At 37.9% G+C, this 21,312-nt stretch overlaps 1 protein-coding gene across 3 annotated transcripts in view; it reads left to right on the top strand.

Annotated features, from left to right (window-relative positions):
- Positions 1–21,312, top strand: part of prkdc (protein kinase, DNA-activated, catalytic subunit) — a 287,184-nt gene that overhangs the window by 165,141 nt on the left and 100,731 nt on the right. For all 3 annotated transcript variants that reach the window (XM_069921531.1, XM_069921532.1, XM_069921533.1), the window contains exons 46-55: positions 4,347–4,495; positions 6,338–6,478; positions 8,176–8,295; positions 9,804–9,947; positions 11,881–12,032; positions 12,896–13,027; positions 14,872–14,977; positions 15,750–15,874; positions 18,956–19,105; positions 19,334–19,507. In XM_069921531.1, the coding sequence (XP_069777632.1) occupies positions 4,347–4,495; positions 6,338–6,478; positions 8,176–8,295; positions 9,804–9,947; positions 11,881–12,032; positions 12,896–13,027; positions 14,872–14,977; positions 15,750–15,874; positions 18,956–19,105; positions 19,334–19,507 (1,393 nt within the window). The remainder of the gene's footprint in view (positions 1–4,346; positions 4,496–6,337; positions 6,479–8,175; positions 8,296–9,803; positions 9,948–11,880; positions 12,033–12,895; positions 13,028–14,871; positions 14,978–15,749; positions 15,875–18,955; positions 19,106–19,333; positions 19,508–21,312) is intronic.

Raw genomic sequence — 21,312 nt, forward strand, 5'->3', positions numbered from 1 at the left:
TCGTGAAGAAAACATGTCAGCACCTCCTCTTCCTCAGGAGTTTGCGGAGGTAATAGTCATTCACATCTACCGACATGAAGTTCTTCGAGAAGCTCATCATGGGACACATCAAGCTCCTGCTGCCCCGATCAATGGACCCCTTGCAGTTCACATATAGACCCAACCACTCTATGGATGATGCCATTGCCACTGCCCTCTATCTAGCCCTCACCCACCTAGAAAATAAGGACTCGTATTTTTGAATGCTGTTTATTGACTTCAGTTCGGTATTCAACACAATCATACCTCAGTACCTGATAAGGAAGTTGATCCTGCTGGGTGTAAACACCTCCCTCTTCCATTGGATTGTTAACTTGCTGTTGGGGAGACCTCAGGCAGTCCGGATCGGTAGCAGCACTTCCAAGACCCACCCCCCCCACCCCCCCCCCCTAGGGCTGTGTGCTTTGTCCACTGGTGTTCACTCTGCTGACTCATGTCTATGCAGCTAAACACAGCTCGAACCACATCATCAAGTTCGCTGACGACACGACCATGGTGGGCCTTATTAGTAAGAATGATGAGTCATTCAGAGATGAGGTGCAGTCGCTAACGGATTGGTGCAGAGCCAACAACCTGTATCTGAATGTTAATAAAGCAAAAAAGATGGTTGTTGACTTCAGGAGGGCCTGGAGGGAGGTATCAAGTTCCTTGGAGTGCCCTTGGTGGAGAATCTCCCTGATCCCCTAATACCAGCTCCATAGCCAAGAAATCCCAGCAGCGCCTCCACTTCCTGCGAAGGCTGAGAAAAGTTCATCTCCAACCCCCCTCCCCATCCTCACTACATTCTACAGAGGATGTACTGAGAGCATCCTGAGCAATTGCATCACCACTTCCGACCATAAGACCCTGCAGAGGATAGTGAAGTCACTGGAAAAGATCGAGGGGGTGGCGGGGGGGGTGGGGTTCTCTTCCTACTATGATGGTTGTCTACAACACACGATGCATGCAGAAAGCAATAAACATTGTGAAGGGCTTCACACACCCATCATGTAAACTTTTCTCCATTTGGCCATCTGATAGGAGGTATTGTAACACCTGAGCCCTTGCGTTCAGATTGGGCAACAGTTTACCCCCCCCCCCCCCCAAGCTATCAGGCTCCTGAATTCCAAGAGCATATATGGATAGTGTACCATGGACTTTATTGCATGTCTTAATGTTTTAACTTCTATTTTAATTTATATTTATGTAAATCTGCTCTGTGGTCCTGGAGAAATTCTATCTAGTCTTTATCATGCAATGCATGGTATAAACGACAATCAAAGGTGACTTGACTTGAAGTTTGGTATGACACCAGAAACCCGGAAAAATTTCTACAGATGTGTGGTGGAAAGTGTGTTGACCAGCTGCATCATGTCTGGTATGGGAACACCAATACCCCTGAGCAGAAAACCCTCCAAAAGGTAGTGGACACAGCCCAGGACATCACAGGCAAAACTCTCCCCACCATCGACTACATCTACAGGGAACGCTGCCATCGGAGGATAGTAGCAATCACTAAAGACCCACACCTCCCAGCACACGTTCTATTCTTGCTGCTGCATCAAGAAAGAGGTGTAGGTGCCTCAAGACTTGTGCCAACAGGTTCAGAAACAGCTACTACCCCTCAATCATCAGACTCCTCAACAGCAAACTCAATCAGAGATTCATTTAAGGACGTGCACTTTAATACAGGGAAGGCCATTTAAGACAGAAATTAGGAGAATTTTTTTTACCCAGAGATTTGTGGATCTGAGGAATGCATTCCCACATAGGGTAGTGGGGGTGGATTCGCTGGATAGATTTAAGAGAGAGTTGGATAAGGCCCTTGTGGGCAGGGGAGTTAAGAGTTATGGAGATAAGGCTGGGATTGGTTATTGAAAGAGAAAGATCAGCTATGATCCGATAAATGGCAGTGCTGGCTCGACGGGCCAATTGGCCTACTCCAGCACCTATTGTCTATTGCTTTTCTTTTGTTCTCTCTGTTTTGCACAGTCAGTTTGTTTACATCTGTTATCTATTTATAGTTCTTTTATCTAGTTACGTGTTTTACTCTGTGTACAGTTTATTTTACACTACTAATTAGTGGTAATTCTGCGTGCCTGCAGGAAAAATGAATCTCAGGGTTGTATGTGATATCATGTATGTACTCTGACAATAAATCTGAATCCGAAATCTGAGAAAAACCAGACAGCTGCTCAAAACATAAGGTTGTGATAGTGAGTTGTTTTTGGACAAGGATGTGCATGTAAGTGGAGGACCTTCAAATTTTCAGAGTGCAGAGTTTGTATGTTCCTGTCAGGATGAAAGGCAAGGTTAGAAACATGGAGAAAATGAGGTAAAGAGTATAAAAATGCAAGAAAAACCTCAAGAAATAAATCAAGAAGGTGAAAAGAAGACGTGAGGTGGCTTTGGCCAACAATGTGAAGGAAAATCCTAAGGGTTCCTACAGGTATATTAAGAGCAAAAGGATAGTAAGGGACAAAATTAGTCCCTTTGAAGATCAGAGTGGTTGGCTTTATATGGAGCCAAAAAAGATGAGGGAGATCGTAAATGTTTTTTGTTCATCACTATTCACTCAGGAAACTGGCAAAGATTCGAGTGAAGAAAGAAAAAACAGCAGTGAGGTCATGATACCTATACAGATTAAAAAGGAGGAGGTGCTTGTTGTCTAAAAGCAAATAAGGGTGGATAAATCCCCAGAGCCTGACATGATATTCCCTCAGTCCTTGAGGGGGGCTAGTGTAGAAATTGCAGAGGTCCTGGCAGAAATGTCCTTATCCATGGGTGTGGCACTAGAGGATTGTTGTTTAAAAAAGGCTCGTAAGGTAACTGGTGAGTCTGATGTCAGTCGTCGGTAAATTATTGAAAGGTGTTCTAAGAGATCGGATATACAAGTATTTGGATAGCCAGGTACTGATTAGGGATAGTCAACATGGCTTTGTGTGTGGCAGGTTGTGTTAACCCTCTGTTTTTCGAGGAGGTTAACAGGAATGTTGATGAAGAAAAGGCTGTGGATGTTGTCTACATGAACTTTATTAAGCCCTTTGACAAGGTCCCACATGGAAGGTTAGTGTGGAAGGTTCAGTCGCTAGGTATTCAGATGCAGTAAACTTGATTCAACAATAGCTGGATGGGAGAAGCCAGAGAATAAAGGTGGATGATTGCTAATCAGAGTGGAGGTCTGTGACTAATGGTGTGCCTCAGGGATCTGCGTTGGGACTATTGTTGTTTGTCATCTATATCAATGATCTGGATGATAATTAGGTAAATTGGATCAGCAAGTTTGCAGGTGACATTAAGATTGGAGGTGTTGTGGACACTGAAGGTTTTCAAAGCTTACAGAGGGATCTGGAGTATCTAGAAAAATGGGCTGAAAAATGGCAGATGGAATTTAATGCAGTTAAGTGTGAGGGTGTTGCATTTTGGAAGGACAAACCAAGAAAGGACATACACAGTAAATGGTAGGGCATTGAATTGTGCAGTAGAATAGAGGGATCTGGGAATACAGATACACAATTCCTTGAAAATGGCATCACAGGTAGATAGGGTTGTAAAGAGAGCTTTTGGCCTATTGGCCTTCATAAATCAAAGTATTGAGTATAGGAGTTGAGATGTTATGGTAAACTTGTAAATGACATTGATGAGGCCAAATTTGGAGTATTGTCACCTAACTACAGGAAAGATATCAATAAGATAAAAAGAGTGCAGAGAATGTTTACTAGAATGTTGCTTAGACTTCAGGTATGGAGCTACAGGAAAAAGTTAAACAGGTTACGACTTTATTCCCTGGAGCATAGAAGAATGAGGAGAAATTTGACAGAGGTGTTTAAAATTATGAAGAGGATAAACAGAGTCAATGTAGAGAGGCTTTTACCATGAGGGTAGGTGAGATACAAACTATACAGATTAAAAAGGAGGAGGTGCTTGTTGTCTAAAAGCAAATAAGGGTGGATAAATCCCCAGAGCCTGACATGATATTCCCTCAGTCCTTTAGGGGGGCTAGTGTAGAAATTGCAGAGGTTCTGGCAGAAATGTCCTTATCCAAAGTTTAGGGGGAATATGAGGGGTAAATTTGTCACACAGAGTGAGGTGGGAGTATGGAGTGATTTTCCATCTGAAGTGGTGAATGTGGGCTCAATTTTAACATTTAAGAAGAATTTGGGCAGGTATGTGGAAGGGTGAGGTATGGAAGGCAATGGACTGGGTGCCGGTCAGTAGGACTAGGCAAAATGGGGCTGTTTCTGTGCTGTAATGTTCCATAGTTCTCTGGACAATTCTTTGATTTGTCTAACCCCAGCCTCTTGTTGGTGACACTTCCCTTTATCCAGATGAACCCCACTATTTGTCCTCCTTATCATACATGGCCGATAGTAGTCTCAGTGAAGAAATGAGTCAGTTTGACTTCTCTACTGGTGTTCAGAGTTTCACGTATAACTCTCAAGATTCCACGATGCCTGGGGGTCACAGCAGGAAAAAGGTAATAATCATGATTTGTGTAAGGATCTGTAATCTTAATGAAAATTAAGTGTTAATTTAAAAAAATTCAAGTTAAAAGTTTCTTGATGACTTAATGCAGGGGTGTCAAACTCAAATTCACAGAGGGCCAAAATTAAAAACTTGGACTAAGTCGTGGGCCAAACTAAATATTTATTGAAAATTTTCAACAACATCTGCATGTTTTCTCTTCTTTCAACATATGTAATGTTAAACATTTTCTTATTAAAATAAATGTTTAATAATAGTTTTGGTTAAACTCTTTCCAGAAGAAGCATTAACAAATGAGAAATAAAATATTCAATAAATAATATTTCTCTATAGCCTTTAAGCTCCTTTTAAATGTATTTTTTTTCACAAGCCAACAGGTCAAAAAAATAACAACTTGCTTCAATGACAAACAGGTGTGTCTTTTAAAATGATGCACATATAGTTTGCCTCCCACCTGTCTTGAAAGGTCCTGTTTTCTGTCTTTCGTTTGGCCATTTTTCGTAAGGGGTTTATTACATGTGAGTTGGGCGACAGGTCACAGATGCTAATGAAAGTAAAGAGATGAGGTGGGGGCGATTAGCGGGCTGACGGACCGGCGCCAATGAATTTGCAAAGCATTCTGGGATTTGTAGTATTAGCTGTGCATGCTCTATACTGGCGAGGCGGCCAGCAGGCCAGCTCTAATACATATTTGATATGATCTTGCGGGCCAAATATAATTATATCATGGGCCAAATTTGGCCCGCAGGCATGTGTGACTTAATGCATCAAATAGAATGGGTTAATCAGCCTATCCTTTGTGATATAATTTGTGAAATGCCCTATGTGTGTTTATTCTGCCTTCTAACTCCATTAAATAATTTAATAATTCCCATTTATAGTTTTGATGGTAAATGAGCTTCATGATGTAATGGTTTCCATACTGATTTTCATCTGACGCTTAGCTACTGAAGACTGGAAAATTTGCTATTTTTATTGCTTACGTTGTTCATGAACTTCATTGCTCATAAGAATGGGCCTGTGCTGAACACGATATTTGAAATTATTACTGAGAGTCAGCCCATAATTTTGTACTCCCACCGTGAAAAGAGTCATTTTGTCGATGTTCCTGGAACCCATATAAGAGATCAAATGGTGGAGCAGACTTGATGGGGCAAATGACCTAATTCTCATACATTTTATGGATATGCTCTTCTGGATCATGCATATCTGTCTAATCATTTGATCTAAATCTACATGTTCTGATTAAAACAAATTTGAAAGAGAAGGATTGCATTCCTGAACCTAATTTCTGTTTTCCCACCCTTCCCCCATGCCTCTAGAATTTAAAACATTTAATGATGCAGCTGTCCAAGAAAGGAATGTATGATTTTGAGTGCAAGGTGGCTGCAATCACTTTTGTTCATTGGGTGCTTTGTGATCAGGGCGAAAAGCTCACAACAATTTTGTTTGCAGAAAAGATATTCTTAGAATGTATTTATGCAGTGAAATGTTTCTAATTTCTTCTGTCTTTCTAGTCATTTGGGAGAATTTGTGCAGCTGCTACGAATACGGAAATATGTAAATTCCAAATGAGAATGATCTTATTTTTTACTTATTAAAGAACATCACCTTAATCTGTGGGGTAATCGGAGAAGGATCTGGTGGAATGGTTTAATCTGTGCAGGAATTAAATTTGAGTGAGAACCGTATTAGAAATATGAGTTTTCAGAATAGATTAGCATATGGAGTTTTCAATGATAAATTCCACCTAAATATAATACTGCAGTTTCATCTACAATAAGATGAAACTTCATAGATTAAGATCTAACAGATGCTGTGCATATTCCTGCAGGACTGGACAGAATTGGGTGTTGTGCAGAATAATGTTGTAGAACTGGAGATGGATGAGATGAACGAACACGAATGTATGGCAACCATGACTGCTTTGATCAATCACATGCAGAAAACCATCATCACACTGAAACCTGAAGAGGTCAGGAATCAACTGATCAAACATGAATAATTGACTGAGTTCTATGACAAGCTTTTATATCTGGGAAAAAAAATGTTAAAATGAATGTAAATTGGTAAAGTTTGAAGTATATATCCAAACAATTTTCAAAAATAAATTCAAAATTATAAAAGACCCAACCCACCCTGATCACAGCCTTCTCTCAGGGCTACCTTTGGCCATAAGTCATAGAATCCTGAGGCTCAAGAGAGAAGAGAACCTTTCGGTTCAAGAACAGTTTCCTTCTCAAAGCATTCAGGCTCTCAAACCTCCCCTTGTTACATTGATTTTGGACTGCTCCAACACCACAAAAGAAAAAAAATAATTGAATATACCTTGATGAAGGACTCAAGCCTGAAACATTGATTGTACATCTTTATCATTGCTATGTCAAGTACACTGTTGACATGCTGAGTTTCTTCAGCTTTTATACCACAAAAGGACAGCCTGCACTCATGGAAGTCGTGTTGTTTTGCACCAGAATTACTGTGATTTTTTTTTATCTGCCTATCTATGTATATATTGTTTTTAAATTTCAATTAAGTTTACTATTCTAGTTTATTTTTTGCAAGTACCTGTTGGATTTAGCAAGTAAGAATTTCAGTGCATACGTATATTATTACAATGTACATGAAAATAAACTCATTACCAAATAAAGAAAGCAAAATCACATCCATTTGAATCGTTTGAAAGCACAAAACAGCCAATTGATTACTTTTGGAGTGCAGTCACAGCAGATAAGCATGAGAGACAGCTCATGAGTGATAGAGTTCTGCATTAATCTAAGATTATGACTATTATCAGACTGGATTTCACTTTCTGCCTACAGCCCCATCCTGCTGGAGGTAGAGGAGATAGTTCAGTTAGAGCATGGAGAGGCCTCATCAGTTACCTTGTCCACCATTGAGGATGCAAGGGGATAGGGGCAAAGACTAGCTCCTGTCATTGACTGTGAGATTTTTTAATAGTTTATTATTGTCTTAGATATTCAGAGATTTAAAACAATCAAAATTGCGGTAAATAATTTTAAATTAAAATTTTAGAAAGTGAGGTGTGCTGGACAAAGTGGCGTATCTCTGTCTGCCTGGTAGATAAAAATTAAAGAGTTTTATGTATGTTACATTCTAAATATAGTACTACATGATAATAATGGAACCTGTACCTTTAAATACTAAATAATTGTAAACAAAGTAAAATCAAACTTGCCTTTTCCTGATTAATCTCCAGATTGAATATCCCCATTCATTGGAATGAAAGCTGATGAAGACTGGTGTAGTATCTTAGATGGTTTTTGGTGCAGTGCTTCAATGTTGCCTAGAAGGATTACCTTAGACTTTGATGATTGAGTAATGCATTCCATGAAAGAGAGCTACTTGCTTTGCTTTGCTAATGTCACTTCACCAAGTACAAAATGTTATTGTGAAAAATGATAACTGATTTTGCATTACGTTCTCAATAATGCATCAGAATAACAGATTTTTGAATCGACACCCTCTGACTCTGGTGTTAACATTTTATAAATGAAGCAATGCTCTTACAGTTTAAAATTTGGAAATGTTAAGTTTATTACAGATTTCTAGCATCTCTTGTTTCATAATTTTCAAAACTTAATCTAATGAAAAGAGATAATAAAGTTCCTGGACTTAACACTTTTTTGGCTTCAAATCTTTTCTGCACAGAATAAAGGCCCACATGAGCTTCCATCTTGGATGAAGTTTCTACATGGAAAATTGGGAAATCCTTCAACAGCTTTAAATATCCGACTCTTCATTGCAAAGCTCATCGTTAACACTGAGGAGGTCTTAAATTTATTTATTTTTATTCCGCTTGTGATACTTCACATATTTATTTCTCCATACAATTCCCTAATCATTTTGATTCTTTTTTTCTGCATTATGTTCTGTCTGGTAATAATTTTCCAAATGTTTGTCTGTACTGATGTGTAGGAAGTCACTAAAAGTGGGTGTCATTGACCATCTTTCCTTAGAATGTTGTTATTTTTCCTCTACTCCCACAAGCTCTTGCCTGCAAATCATTTAAAATATGATCCAATTATCAGGATAATATCAAGGATTTGCAACAATTATCTTTGGTTTAGAATACTATGTGAACTTTCATTACATCAAACAAAGCCACCTGCTCCCCTGATCAATTCTCACCTTTACTCTCTTGTCCTCTTATCCATTATCCTTTTGACTGTTGGGCTGTGCTCCTCCTCTTGCCCTTTCTTCCATTCTCCCCCAGCCTTTTTATTCAGATGCGTGTCTGTTTTTGCTCGAAGCTTGACAAAGGGGTCAGGGTGGAAATGTTGGTTATATCGGGCCCAATAATGTTGGTTGTATATCTTTTCCTCCTCTGGTCGCTGCAAGACCTGCTGAGGTCCTCCAGGATTTTTGGATTTTACTACAGTCACAGCATCTGCAGATTATCGTGTTGCACTTACATCAAAATATTTTTTTTATTCCTCTCCATTAAATGGGTAATAATTTTTTTTGATTAAAGTGGAATGTGACAAACAACATGTACAGTGTGTATGCACTATTTTGATGCATAAGCATGATTTCCAATGGAAGAAGTATCTTTTAGTGTATGTCATTCAGTGCAAGCTTATCATTTACACAAATATATTTTGTTTTTGTCATTAAGAGTCAAACTTCAACAGTCCACTATCTAAATATCCAGAACTTCAAATGGTTTTCCAAGTGTGGGGTAATCAAGTGATGTTCCCCACAAGCCCGCTGTCCACTGCTGGAACCCTGGTTCCTGCGCTCTGCCTCCATTACCCACATTTCCCCTTCACTCACCTGTGGGCACAGTTCCTGCACTTCCATTAAAATCACCTGCGATCCCCACAAAAGTTAGCCAGACCTCTTTCCCTATTTCCTTTTAACTTACTGGGTTCATTGGACGGGAGAAAAAAAACTCGTATTGTATCGTGTAATGTTTGAAGAAAAGTGTGTGTTAAAACATTAGTAAGAACAACATCTAATAGACCAGAAGATACACTGGACTGATATTTAAAAAATCCTGAGCATACCAGATTCATGAAGTTTATCTCTTTTTTCCCATGCTGTTCAGGTGAATTGTTCAATAAGATGAACTAATTCAATTAAAATTCTCATATGTTTCTGAAAGCAATTTTGTAATTCTGGGGAATGGACCGAGAAATTTGGAGAAATGTTCTGCTGCTTGATCTTTAATAAGAGCTAGGACACAAAATAATCTTTTTAATTTTACAAATTTTAACCTGAAAGTGTTCTTTTGAATCCTTTTGTACTAAAGTCAATTAAATCTGATTGCTGTTTAGATTTTCCAGCCATATGCACAAGAATGGTTGGGGCCTTTGCTCCAGTTAGTGGTTTCCGGTAATAATGGAGGAGATGGCATTCACTACATGGTGGTAGAAATTGTGGTTACCCTTCTGTCTTGGTCAAGTGTGGCTACCCCGAAGGTACAGAAATATCTCATTCATCTATTTTACAATTAAAATAATGAACATTTGCATCGGTTTGTGGGCTGAATTACTTTATTCAATATCATAATGCTTATTTTGAGATTGTGTGAAAGTGCATCACATTTGGCAATGTACAATAACTATTGTTAAGTTTTAAATGTTAGACAAGTTTATCTCCTATTTATCCATGTGCCTCAAACCATTCTCTTCCTTTGTGGTTCTTTGAACTACTCATTGCCTGTATTTATAAATTCAACAGTGGAATTTTACATTCACCATCAGTTCCATGGAAGCCTATGATATTATCTCAGATTTCTGTAACTCACTTAAAAAGACAAGGGCACATTTCCAATGATCTGAATCAAAAAGTTTTAGCACCTATAGTTTGGATCTAAATAATGCCCAATTGTGCGGACAATGTGTGATTAGATTATTCATTGGTGCATGGAACTATTTTTCTGCTACCTGCATTCTGAATTTAGCAGGCTAGATCCAAATAATGGATTTGTTTGTGGAAATCATATCTGACAAAGATGTTTGAGATTGTTGAGAGAGTTGGTCAATGAAGATGATGAGGTTAATGTTGTATATAACAGTTCACTGCCAAAGTCGAGATCCATTTGGGTAAAAGGCATGAAAGCAAAGGGTAGATGTGAGCAGTTGTTTTTTGTTCCAAAATAGGTATATATTGATGGCCCCTGACTGATGGATATATACAAGTAACTGGGACCAGGCATAAATTTAATGGCATGAAACCTGGAAATACTATAAATGCTGAGAAAGACAGAAACAGTCTTTAGTATTTTATCCATTTTAAGAGGATGGAGAGGCCTTGTAGAAGGTTGTGATGAATTCTGGAATGGTGATAGGTTTTGATTTTATGGTGAGGTGGAGAAGCTGAGCTTGTTTTCAGAGCAGAGAGGTGTAAATAAGATTTAACAGGCTTTCAAAAAGATGAAGAACCTTGATTTAAAAAGAAGAATTGGGTGGGAGAGTCTGTGATCTGAGAACACATATTTAAGGTAATTGGCAAAAGAAGCAGAGAGAAGATTAAGGAAATAAATTGATGCAACACACAGTATTGTTTTGGAATGAACACCTAAAATGTAATGAAGACAGACTCAGTAGTCATAGTAAGAGAATTATTGAGAAGACACCAAGTTATTATGGAAAAACGTCTGGGAAATATGAGTAATGAAATATTCACTAAAAGGATGATCATCGGGACTGGACTAAGCCAGTTAATTCCTTGATCTTGCTTAATTATATCGTGCCTGATGTCTGACCTAACAATAATCTTCCCCTTCCCTGAATGCAGTTAACAATTATTCTTAAATTCAAATCTACAAGTGAATTAACGTTGCAATTGCAGGCAAGAACTTCAAGCTTCTGCCATTCTTTCTGTGTAAACTATTTCCCAGTTTTGCCCCTGAGTAATTTGGGTCATATTCATATTTTAAGTTTAATTTGGATATCATGTTTGGCATAGTCATCGTGGGACAAAGGGCCTGTTCCTGTGCTGTAATATATTTTAAGACTATTCCCCAATGACCCCTTAACCCTTTGAAAATTTTGATCAAAACATTCTTTTACTATTGTATTCAGTATAATTTTGGTTTGTGATGTATCCATGAGCACATGGCAAGTGCGCTCATTCAGAGACCAATATAGTCTTTGTGTGACAGAGCATCTATAAGTGTTTGCATTAGTTCAGGTATGATCAAACTCGAGTTTTGAATAGGTTCGGCATAATTTTTACCCCCTTTGTCAATCTTGAGATGTATTTTCATTAGAGTTTGATTATTTTCTGTAAATGTTAACTTGATAAGTTGGACCCACCTTCTCCTACCCCTGCCAAGGTAACTTGGAATCTCCCAAATCCCAGGTTTCACTGATCAGGAAGAAATGTAATTTATTTTAATTTTTTTAGGGAAATCCAAAGAATGAGATTCTAGCAAATCGCTTGCTGGAATTTCTGATGAAGAATTGCTTTCATGATAAGAGGCCAGTATTCAGGCACAACCTGGAAATCATTAAGACAGTAGTTGAATGCTGGAAGGATTGCCTGTCTATTCCTTACAGGTGAGTAGTGGGTTCTGTGACAGAATGTCCCATGGACATAACTTTCCAAGTAGGGGCACCAGAGTGGTACAGGCGGTATCGCTGTTGCCTCACGGCTCCAGTGTCCCATGTTCAATCCTGTCCTCTGGCGCTGTCTGTGTGGAGTTTACACATTCTCCCTATGATTGTGTGGCACAAACCAAACATCTGCAGGTCAGTAGGTTATGTGGTGCATCTTGGTAAGTGGTACAATTTGAGGTGGAATTAATGTAAGTGAAGGAAGCATAAAATGGGATGGGTGTAAATGGGCGCTTGATGGTTGGCACATGCTTAGTAGACCAATAAATCCAACTGGTTTAATCCCTTTGAGCTGTCAGAGCATAGAAAATAATCAAAAAGATCCAGAGATTAAGAAACAATTCAGCTGGATTAATGCTTGAACCAGCAACTTAACTTTATCAGTCTTTAAATTTGTTTTAAAAATTTGCTTTATACCCAATTAAAAGCTGAAAATATAGGAAATAGAGTATTGAATTTGTGCATAGCATTCAACACAAGCAAATTAACCTAGATTTTTTGCCACTAATTTGGGTTGGTACTTGAATCTACATTTGAGTGATATTTGTGTATTTTCTGGTTTGTGGATAATATTGACATCTGAAAGAAATAGAACCCATTCCTTCCTCGGGGACAGTTTACTAAAGAAAGAATTTATAAGAATCTAAGTTAGAAAAATGGAAATTTCCTTTTACAGGAAATGTTTTTTTTTGGAAGCTCTGTGGTTACTTTATGTAAAGGACAGTATTGTGGCACATGACATTCACCTATAGACACGTGATGTATTTGGTGATGTATATTTTATTTTCATATCTAACATTGTGCAGCTTGATCTTCGATCGATTTGCTGGAAAGAATCCAAATGCCAAAGACAACTCTGTGGGCATCCAGTTGCTTGGCATTGTTCTTGCCAATAACTTCCCCCCATATGATCCAAAATGTGAAATTGACAGTGAAAGGTAAGAGAAAAGTAATTCTGCAAATTAGGACACATTCAAGATTCTGTGACTGATATAAAATAGTAATCGATGCTGTGTAAAGCATTTAGTAACAATTAAACCATGCTTCATGATGAACTCTGTTTTCTGGTCATTGTGTTTCATAAAGAGACATTAAGTGTTACATTTTTGAATAGTGCACATATCCTATCACAATATGTTCAAGTTGTATGAATTCTCCATTCTGAATGTGCATGGACATTTTTGAGCTGTCCATGTGGAACATCAACTACCTATTTGATATAGAACATAGAACATTACAGAACAATACAGGCCCTTCGACCTAAGGTGTGCTGACCTATGGAAACCTACTCCACAAAAATCTAATTTTCCCTACGTCACAACTGTAACCCTCAATTTTTCTTGCATCCATGTGTCTTTGAGTCTTTTGAATTTCCCTATTGTACCAACCTCCACCAACATCTTTGGAAATGTATTCAAAGCTCCAATCACTGTATAAAAATCTTACCTCTGACATCTTCCATAAACTTTCCTCCACTCACCTTGAACCAATGGTCCTCTGGTATTTGCTGTTGTTGCACTATGAAAAAGATGCTAGCTGTCCACCTGAACTATGCCCCTCTTATCCTTCGTCACTCTAAAGAGTGCCAGATCATCAACCTTGTTTCTTCATATGTTTGTATTGCTACTCCTGATGTCATATTCTGCAGATCAAACTGTTGCAAGAAGAATTGCAGGTTTGTGTGTATAGCTTTAATTTAAAGCAGTATATTTAGGTAGATGCTAAATATTTGAGCCAATCAGTGCAGATGAGCAAGAACATCTCCATAATGTCCAACAGCACAGGAGCACCACGGGGCTGCAAACCTGGCCCTGGTCTACTTGCTTTACACCTACATCTACATACCATAGTACAACAATATCATTTACAAATTTGCTGATGGTTCCACAGTAAGATTGAAAACCTGGCTGAATGGTGCATTAACAATAACCTCTCATTCAATGTCACCAAAACTAAGGAACTGATTGTAGACTTCAGGTAGGGAAAGCCAGCATTAAAATGATTGGGGGGAATCAAAGCAGGAGAGAGTGAGCAAATTTAAATTCCTGAGAGTCACTATCTCGGAGAACCTTTCCTGGACCCCAAATACTAATATCATCTTGAATAAAGCATGTCAGTGCTTCTACTTCTCAGAAGTTTGTGGAGGTTCAGTATCAGCAAACTTTTACTGATGTATAATGAAAAGTGTGTTGACTGGCTGCATCACGGCCTGATATGGGCGCACCAATAAATCTAAGCAGAAAGCCTTGCAAAAGATAGTGGATGCAACCAAGTACATCATAGACAAAATTCTCCTCACTATTAAAATCGATATGGAATACTGTCATTGGAGAGCAGCAGGAATCAAGGATCCACACCACCCGGGCATGCTCTGTTCTCTCTGCTGCCATCAGGAAAGCTGTGTAGGTGCCACAAGACTCATGCCACCAGGTTCACGAACAGTTGTTACCTCTCCACCATCAGACTTCAAAACAACAGACTTAATCAGAGACTCATTTACTTTGCACGTTATTTATTACTGATTTTTTTTCTATATTTGACTTGTTTATTTACATTTCTGTCTTGTATACCTATCTTTTTCTTGAATACAGTGTTTTGCACTAATGATAAATAGAAATTCTGTCTGGCCCACAGGAAAAAGAATCTCCCAGAAATATGTGATGTACTCTGACAATAAATTTGAACTTTGAACTATCTCTTAATGAAAAATCGGAACATACTTTTTGTGAAAATTACTAACTATTCTAGCTGATTGTTCAACTAAAAGTTTGCTTTCTGTCAGGTATTTCCAGAGATTGGCGCAAAACATTTCCTTCACAAGATACAAAGAGGTGTATGGAGCAGCTGCTGAGGTCTTTGGCCTTGTCCTCCAACACTTAGCGGACAAAGTAAGCATTTTGAAATAACAAATATATCTTTGATTTTGATGAATATTTTATAAGGAGAAAGTTGTCTGTTCTTACCCAACAAAATATGAGATCTCGTACCTGCCTCTGTCCCATCAGTATTCGTGCTATTAAATGCTGACAACCTTTCTTGTTCCCTCTGTCTTGATACAGGGTCTCAACCTAAAATGTCAACTTACACATTTTGCTTTTACACATGCTTGCTTGACCCACTGAGCTTTTGCATATTTTGATTTTGTATTAGTTTCTGGCATCTGTAGTTTTTTAAATTTTCTGATAACATCAATATACAAATCATAAATGCAGTAATGTTCAATAGCTTGGAGTTGTACAGGTGAGCACTTGGCTGTTTGAGAAAAACATTCTCTTTTAAAAAAAATCACTCACAGTCCTTTTTTTCCTGTTATGCTGAAGCTGATGTACGTTGGAATAAAGCACTCCCAAAAACAGTAACTCCCTTTATTGTGTGAATTCAATGGTTTGGAAGCCTCTGCTCTTTAAAAAGGCACCAATTTTAAGTTGACAGTTACATAATTAAATTTCTGAACAGTATCTGAGAATCGTGTAATAATCCTCTTTGAACAGGCAAGTAAAATCAGCAGATGAGATTTGGGATAGGTTGTCCATCTGTCCCCAATCTTGATCTACAGAATATTTTCACAGTGCAAATCTTGTTAATTACCATGATGACCTGTTGGTTAGAGTTTTGAAAATTCACTATTTTGATATTTAGTGTCAAACTTTTGTTTTCCAGAAAATTGATATCCCCATTCATGATACAATTGCTAAAGAATTACAGCAGCTTCATTCCACAAAGGAGGACAAGTTTATTGTGTGTTTGAGTAAGATTGTGAAGCATTTCCCTCCATTCGCTGACAGGTAATGATTAAAAATTTGTAACCGGGAAGACTGATGGTAGATAGAGTAAATGTAGATAGTGTGGTGGCCCACAACCATGGAGATCAGGCCGGCATAACGCGTGGTAACAGACAGCGCCATAACTCACTGACACAGTTGGAAGCTGGGGCAATACCAGACCAGCAGCCCTAAAATGGTACTGGTCAGGCTGCCCTGCTAACAGAGCAACTCCAGGCTGGGGAAGAAGGGTATTGATATGTAAGAATGTTCCCATGGGTGGGAATCCCATTTTTGTTATTTATGAGAGTGATGTCAGCTAATCAACCAAACGGCGAGAACTCCAACTGTATAAAAGGAGCATTTTCAGCCTCAATAAAGACAGAGCTTAACCTCCCACACTGTGAGTGTGCATGTTTCTTTGTAGCAGATAGCCACAATAGGCTTTTTCCACTTGGTAGGTGAGATACAAATCAGAGTACACGGGTAAAGAGTGAAAGTTTAGGGGGGAGCATTTAGGGGGGAGCATGAGGGGGAACTTCTTCACACAGAGAGTGGTAGGGGTGTGGAACAGGTTTCCAGCTGAAGTGGTGTATATGGGTTCAATTTTAATATTTGAGGAATTTGGATGGGTACATGGATAGGAGAGGTATGGTCAGTGGGATTAGGCAAAAAAAAAGGTTTGGCACAGTCTAGAAGGGCCGAAGAGGACTGTTTCTGTGCTGTAATATTTTATGGTATAATTCCTTGATTTTGGTTTTAAAAGATCCACTTTGGCAAACTAATTGTTAATATTTTGATTTAACTGTAAATTCACTTACTATTATTCCATAAATTCAATTAATATTATTCTGAGACAATATTCAACAGCGTAATGATGCATTCTGGTTAACTGACACTTAAACGGCTTTAATCACTCTTGTGTAATTATCCCTTTTTCTCAAGATTCAATATGTACCTGATATAATGTGACAGATGAATGAACATTCTAGGGCATGGAATCTTTGCATTAATTGCATTTGGATGATTGCACATATGTCCCTTAAAATAAAAAGTGTGCAAGACACACAGCCTGGTGTCATGATAAAGCCTGTTCTGAATAAAAATCAAAGAACTTTGATCTGTTTCTGCTTCCACATGTACTGTCTGACTGGCTGGATATTTCCAGTATTTTTCTTTTGTTTGATTGTAAGATATTCCCTGTACTGTAAAGCTATAAAATACTTTAACTGTTAAATTGTCACCTTTAACCTTCCCACATTGTACCTTAACTTCAATATCAGGCATTCCTCCAAAACTAGTTATTCAGAGAAAGTAACAATTCCCAGCATTTTAGCACAATTTTTGCAGTGAGAAAAATAAAGTTTGGTTAATAGAAATAGGTAAAGTTAGAGACAAACAAGTTTTAAGATGCCATGAAGGGGTGAAGGATCAATTTTTTTTGAAAATTTTATTTTTCAATTTTTCCAAAACAAACATTGTATCCCATCTGAAAAAAAAACAATTCTTTTTAATGTATTTACATTCTCTTTTAGTATAATTCACTTCTCAGATACAAACACTGTCAGCTTACTTACAATTTCCTTCCCTCCCCTCAAAACTTTGAAAATTAAGCAACTAAAGCAATTAAAGTAACAAACAGAAAAATGGTAAAAAGAAAAGAAAAATTCAGTGTACCGCCAGTCTTTCTAATCTAATTCCACTCTTTGAGATGCTTCATGTATTTTGTTAGCTTTTTAGAACTGTGGGCTGTTGCTATAGCTTTGCACCAAAGTGCTGTAGATAAGGTTGCCATATTTTGGCAAAAGTATCGTATTTATTTCTTAAATTATATGTTATTTTCTCCATGGGCACACAGTTGTGCATCTCTGTCGATCATCGAGTGATGAGCGGGGGGAGTCGGACTTCCAGGTGATCGCAATGCATTGTTTTTGCTACAGGCAGGGCAATATCTACAAATTTAATTTGGAATTTAGTTAATGATCTGCCCATGTACTCTAGATTTCCCAACAAATACAACTCCGGATCCAGCGGGAAGTCTGTTCCTGTAATCCTAGTTAATGTATTAACTAGGGTTACAGGAACAGACACAAAAGGATCTCACCTTCTTGCAGATCCATGTAAAGGTACCAATTTCTAACCCACACCTGAAGCACATTTCCAATATCTCTGGTTTTTCTTGATTTAATTTTTGTGGTGAGAGATATAATTGGTGTAAGAAATTGTATTGTACCAATCTTAGTCTGGCATTGATCACCGATGTTACACTTTCCCTACTTAAATCTGACCAACACTCTTCATCGATCATTATTCCCAAGTCCGACTCCCACCTCTCCCTCGATCTTTGCAGGCATTGAAGTACAAAGTACATTCTGTATATAAATTTGGGAGCGCTTCCCAGTCGAAGTAAACCTTTCACCTTGTTCCCTTCAGGTGGAGTCATGGTAGGGCCCCATTTTTCCCTCAGGAAGGATCTTAACTAGAAAGTAGTGAAAGGTTCCATTTGACAAATGATATTTATCCTTCATTTGTTCAAAGGACATGAGCTGTCTATTCTCATAGCAATCCTCAATAGTTTGAATCCCCTTTCAGTGTCAAATATCCAGAATTTTGTTACCTATATTCATAGACATCAGTTCATTATGTATTAAGGGTGCTTTTGGTGATATTACAATCTCTTTACTGACACAATCATTAATTTCCTTCCAGATTTTTACAAGATGTATTAGGATGGGGTTATCCTTTCTTTTATTTATTAATTTGGTATTTGGGGATCAATCTTGAGATAATGTCTTTTTAGTAATGTGCTTTTACAGAAACTGCTACATTAAAACCCCTGTTATCCAAAATTCACGAATGTGGGTACCTCAAGCAACCGGGAAAATAAAGCAGAAAATAAATGGGTAAAAAAATATGCAAGTTTAAAATTGGCGTGCATCTCTATATTTTGCCAATCACGCAACATGCAATCTCAGGCAACCAGAAAATTCACTTACATGTCATATACTAATCCCTATAGGTGTTGGTTTTTTTGAATTGATTATTTTTAAAAGACTGATCTAATGCCTGAGGTTCTCAAGTGTTTTGTTTTCCTTTACATTCAAGGTTTCTGAATGCAGTATTTTTCCTATTACCTAAGCTGTATGGTGTACTGAAAACACACTGCCTGGAAGTAGTGATGCATCGAGCGGAAGAAATACCTGATATTTATCTACAGCTGAAGAGCAAGGACTTTGTACAGATCCTGGGTCATCGGTGAGATGCGTCCTCTGTCATTTCACATTTTGTTGAAGTGGTTGGGTCTGTGCAGTTTTAAACGTGACTTTAGAATTTGTAGAGTTGCCTTACAAAGTCTCAAGTTAATTTTAATTTTGAAAATATCAGTTTACAATATAAATGGCTCAATAGTCATGTGATTTAGATAACTTTACAAGAAATTATAGCCCTTAAAACATTGTTAAAATGTAATTCTGTCTTTTTAAGGGATGAAGAACGGCAGAAAGTTTCTTTGGACATTTTATATAAGATTGTAGCCAAACTAAAGCCCGTGGAACTGAAAGAACTAGTTAGCTCAGTGACTGCATTCATTTCCCATCCATCTCCCATTTGCCGAGAGAGAATGTATGATACTCTGAAGTGGATACATGACAATTACAGGTATGGGAATAATAACAAAATAAATCCAGCAAAAAAAGCCATACAAATGAATCTGGATTACCCACCATGTTAACAATACTTCTCCATTGATTGTTATGTATCAAAAATTGATTGAAGGAAGCATTCTGTGGAACTTAGTAAGATATAACCATATAACCGTTTACAGCATGGAAACAGGCCACGTTGGCCCTTCAAGTTCCTACTGGTTCACTTGAACAACTCCACTACCTCCTCCGCAAACTCCTGAGGAAGTAGAGGCTTTCTTCATGATGCCATTGGTGTGTTGGTTCCAGGAAAGATCTTCCGAGATAGTGACTCCCAAGAACCTCAAATCTGAAATTATTTTTGTGTTCAACTTGAAACTGTCTATCATAAACATGAAATTGTTGTCAGGAACCAAACCTTTTGAAAAAAATTGTTATCCAGTGTATGTTAACATTTTACTTGGTTTCATAATTCTTTTCCACATTTGATTTTGTAATACACATTGAAACTCCCTCCCTCCTGTTATCTGAAATTCAAGCAACTGACTAAAAAAATTGTGGAAAATAAATAGGTAAAAAATACTTGTTTAAAATTGGCGCACTTTGCCATTGGTTCTCAAGCAATCTCAAGCAACCGGAAAAACCTGGTACTTATCTACTTATCCTGGTAGATGCGGGAAACCAAGGATTTTACTGTACTTAGATTTTCAAATGTAAATATTCATAGACATAAAATAATCTTTTCTTTTCTTTGGCTTGGCTTCGCGGACGAAGATTTATGGAGGGGGTAAAAAGTCCACGTCAGCTGCAGGTTCGTTTGTGGCTGACAAGTCCGATGCGGGACAGGCAGACACGATTGCAGCGGTTGCAAGGGAAAATTGGTTGGTTGGGGTTGGGTGTTGGGTTTTTCCTCCTTTGCCTTTTGTCAGTGAGGTGGGCCTAGTCAGGCCTATCTACCAATAGCCCAGATTGCTCCATCAACATCCAGGGCAATTTTCTTTTTCATTTTGTTGCATCATAGACCAGCAGCAATAGAAATTCACCAAGACAATGATATCTTAAAATAATAATATTTATTAATAACTATTACTAATATAACATCTTACTTAAATCTAAACTTAAGCTCAACTATGCACAAGTATATATGTATATGTGTGTAGATCACCCAAACCATTACAGCTTAGTCACAGTCTGAAAAGTCAATTTGAAGTTCAGTCTTAGAAATCTTGAGTGCAAACTGATGTTCAGAAGTAATTATATTGTAGGAGAGACAGGGAGTCACCAGTCTTCTTAAAATTCACAAATTCTCATCAAGTTGCTTTCATAGAAATGTTTCTTCATACGAATGATTTCCCCCCCCTCTCCTCCCTCTTTCTTGCATAGAGGTTACGGAACTTGTGACTTTGCTAGTTATGGGATGGACAAGTCAAGAGAGAGATGGGAAGTTGATTTGAATAGGCAAATAGATCTGCAAAATTGGACGGAGTAGTGTAGGGATAGTTTGACAAATACAATTAGTGCAAGAAATAGGTTGGTACATTATAACCTGTTACATCAATTATACCTTACCCCACAAAAGTTACATAGATTGAACTATATATTATCAGATTTGTGTTTTAGATGTGGAAAAGAGGTTTGTTAATTTTTGCATTCTGCTTGGCAGTGTCCTAAAGTAAAACCTTTCTGTCTTGATGTGAGTAATTTATTAGAACAAATAACAGGGATCAAATTCCTGCAGGATTCAATGCTATTTCTGTTTGGTAATATTAAAGGTATTGCACCTAAATTAAGATTGAATATGTATCAAATAAAGTTTGTAAA

The sequence above is a fragment of the Narcine bancroftii genome, chromosome 2 (genome assembly GCF_036971445.1).
Source record: "Narcine bancroftii isolate sNarBan1 chromosome 2, sNarBan1.hap1, whole genome shotgun sequence".
NCBI classification, from domain to species: Eukaryota; Metazoa; Chordata; class Chondrichthyes; order Torpediniformes; family Narcinidae; genus Narcine; species Narcine bancroftii.